This window comes from Eurytemora carolleeae, unplaced genomic scaffold (assembly GCF_000591075.1).
Source record: "Eurytemora carolleeae unplaced genomic scaffold, Eaff_2.0 scaffold1159, whole genome shotgun sequence".
Taxonomy (NCBI): Eukaryota; Metazoa; Arthropoda; class Copepoda; order Calanoida; family Temoridae; genus Eurytemora; species Eurytemora carolleeae.
The window spans coordinates 61,290-61,979 of NW_019397255.1; the positions used below are offsets into that span (position 1 = coordinate 61,290).

A 690-nucleotide genomic window follows, 5' to 3' on the forward strand; every position below is an offset into this window, starting at 1 on the left:
AAAAAAATGTTAATAATAGTAATAATAATCATGATATTAAAAATGAAATTTAAAACAACTTTGTAGCACTTTCCTCTGTAGCTAAAGAGGACCCTATTTGAATTCTTACTTTAACTTTGTTAAATTCCATATTTGAAATTAGTCAACATCTGTTAGAATCGAAATGCATTAAATAATAATTAGGGCTGGGTTTGTTCCTTTTATTTTGAAATCATTTTTTCCTCCTGGTAGAACAAGTGCCTTCAGATAGATCCTTAGTTCCTCGTTCATTCTTTGTCCAATCGTTCCATCCCTATGTTCCGTTCTGTTTATTCTTGATCAAGAATGTTCGTCTATTTTTTGGAAAAATGGCATTGTTCTGCATAATTCCGTTGGTTCCGTTTAAGAATTATCGTTCCCTGGGAACAATGCCAAGCCCTAATTACAGTATCATCTTTTTTTGCAATCCAGAGAAAAAGTGTTGAGTAGTTTTTTATTTTAGTTTAATTTCAGGAACTTGGCCTTCTTATGGTTCTTGTCTCCGTTACTGTACTAACTTTCTCCAGGTACAGATTTAGCATAATGTTTCATATTTGGAACACAACATTTAATATTTGGAACATAATGTTTAATATTTAGAACACAATGTTTAATATTTAGAACATAATGTTTAATATTTAGAACATAATGTTTAATATTTAGAACATAATG

General features: G+C 29.7%; 1 protein-coding gene across 2 annotated transcripts in view; it reads left to right on the forward strand.

The window, feature by feature from the left end:
- Window positions 1-491: 491 nt before the first annotated feature.
- Window positions 492-690, forward strand: part of LOC111713070 (potassium voltage-gated channel subfamily B member 1) — a 26,319-nt gene continuing 26,120 nt past the window's right edge. For both annotated transcript variants that reach the window (XM_023487861.1, XM_023487862.1), the window contains exon 1: window positions 492-545. In XM_023487861.1, coding sequence (XP_023343629.1) covers window positions 508-545 — 38 coding nt within the window. In that variant the 5' untranslated portion in view covers window positions 492-507. The remainder of the gene's footprint in view (window positions 546-690) is intronic.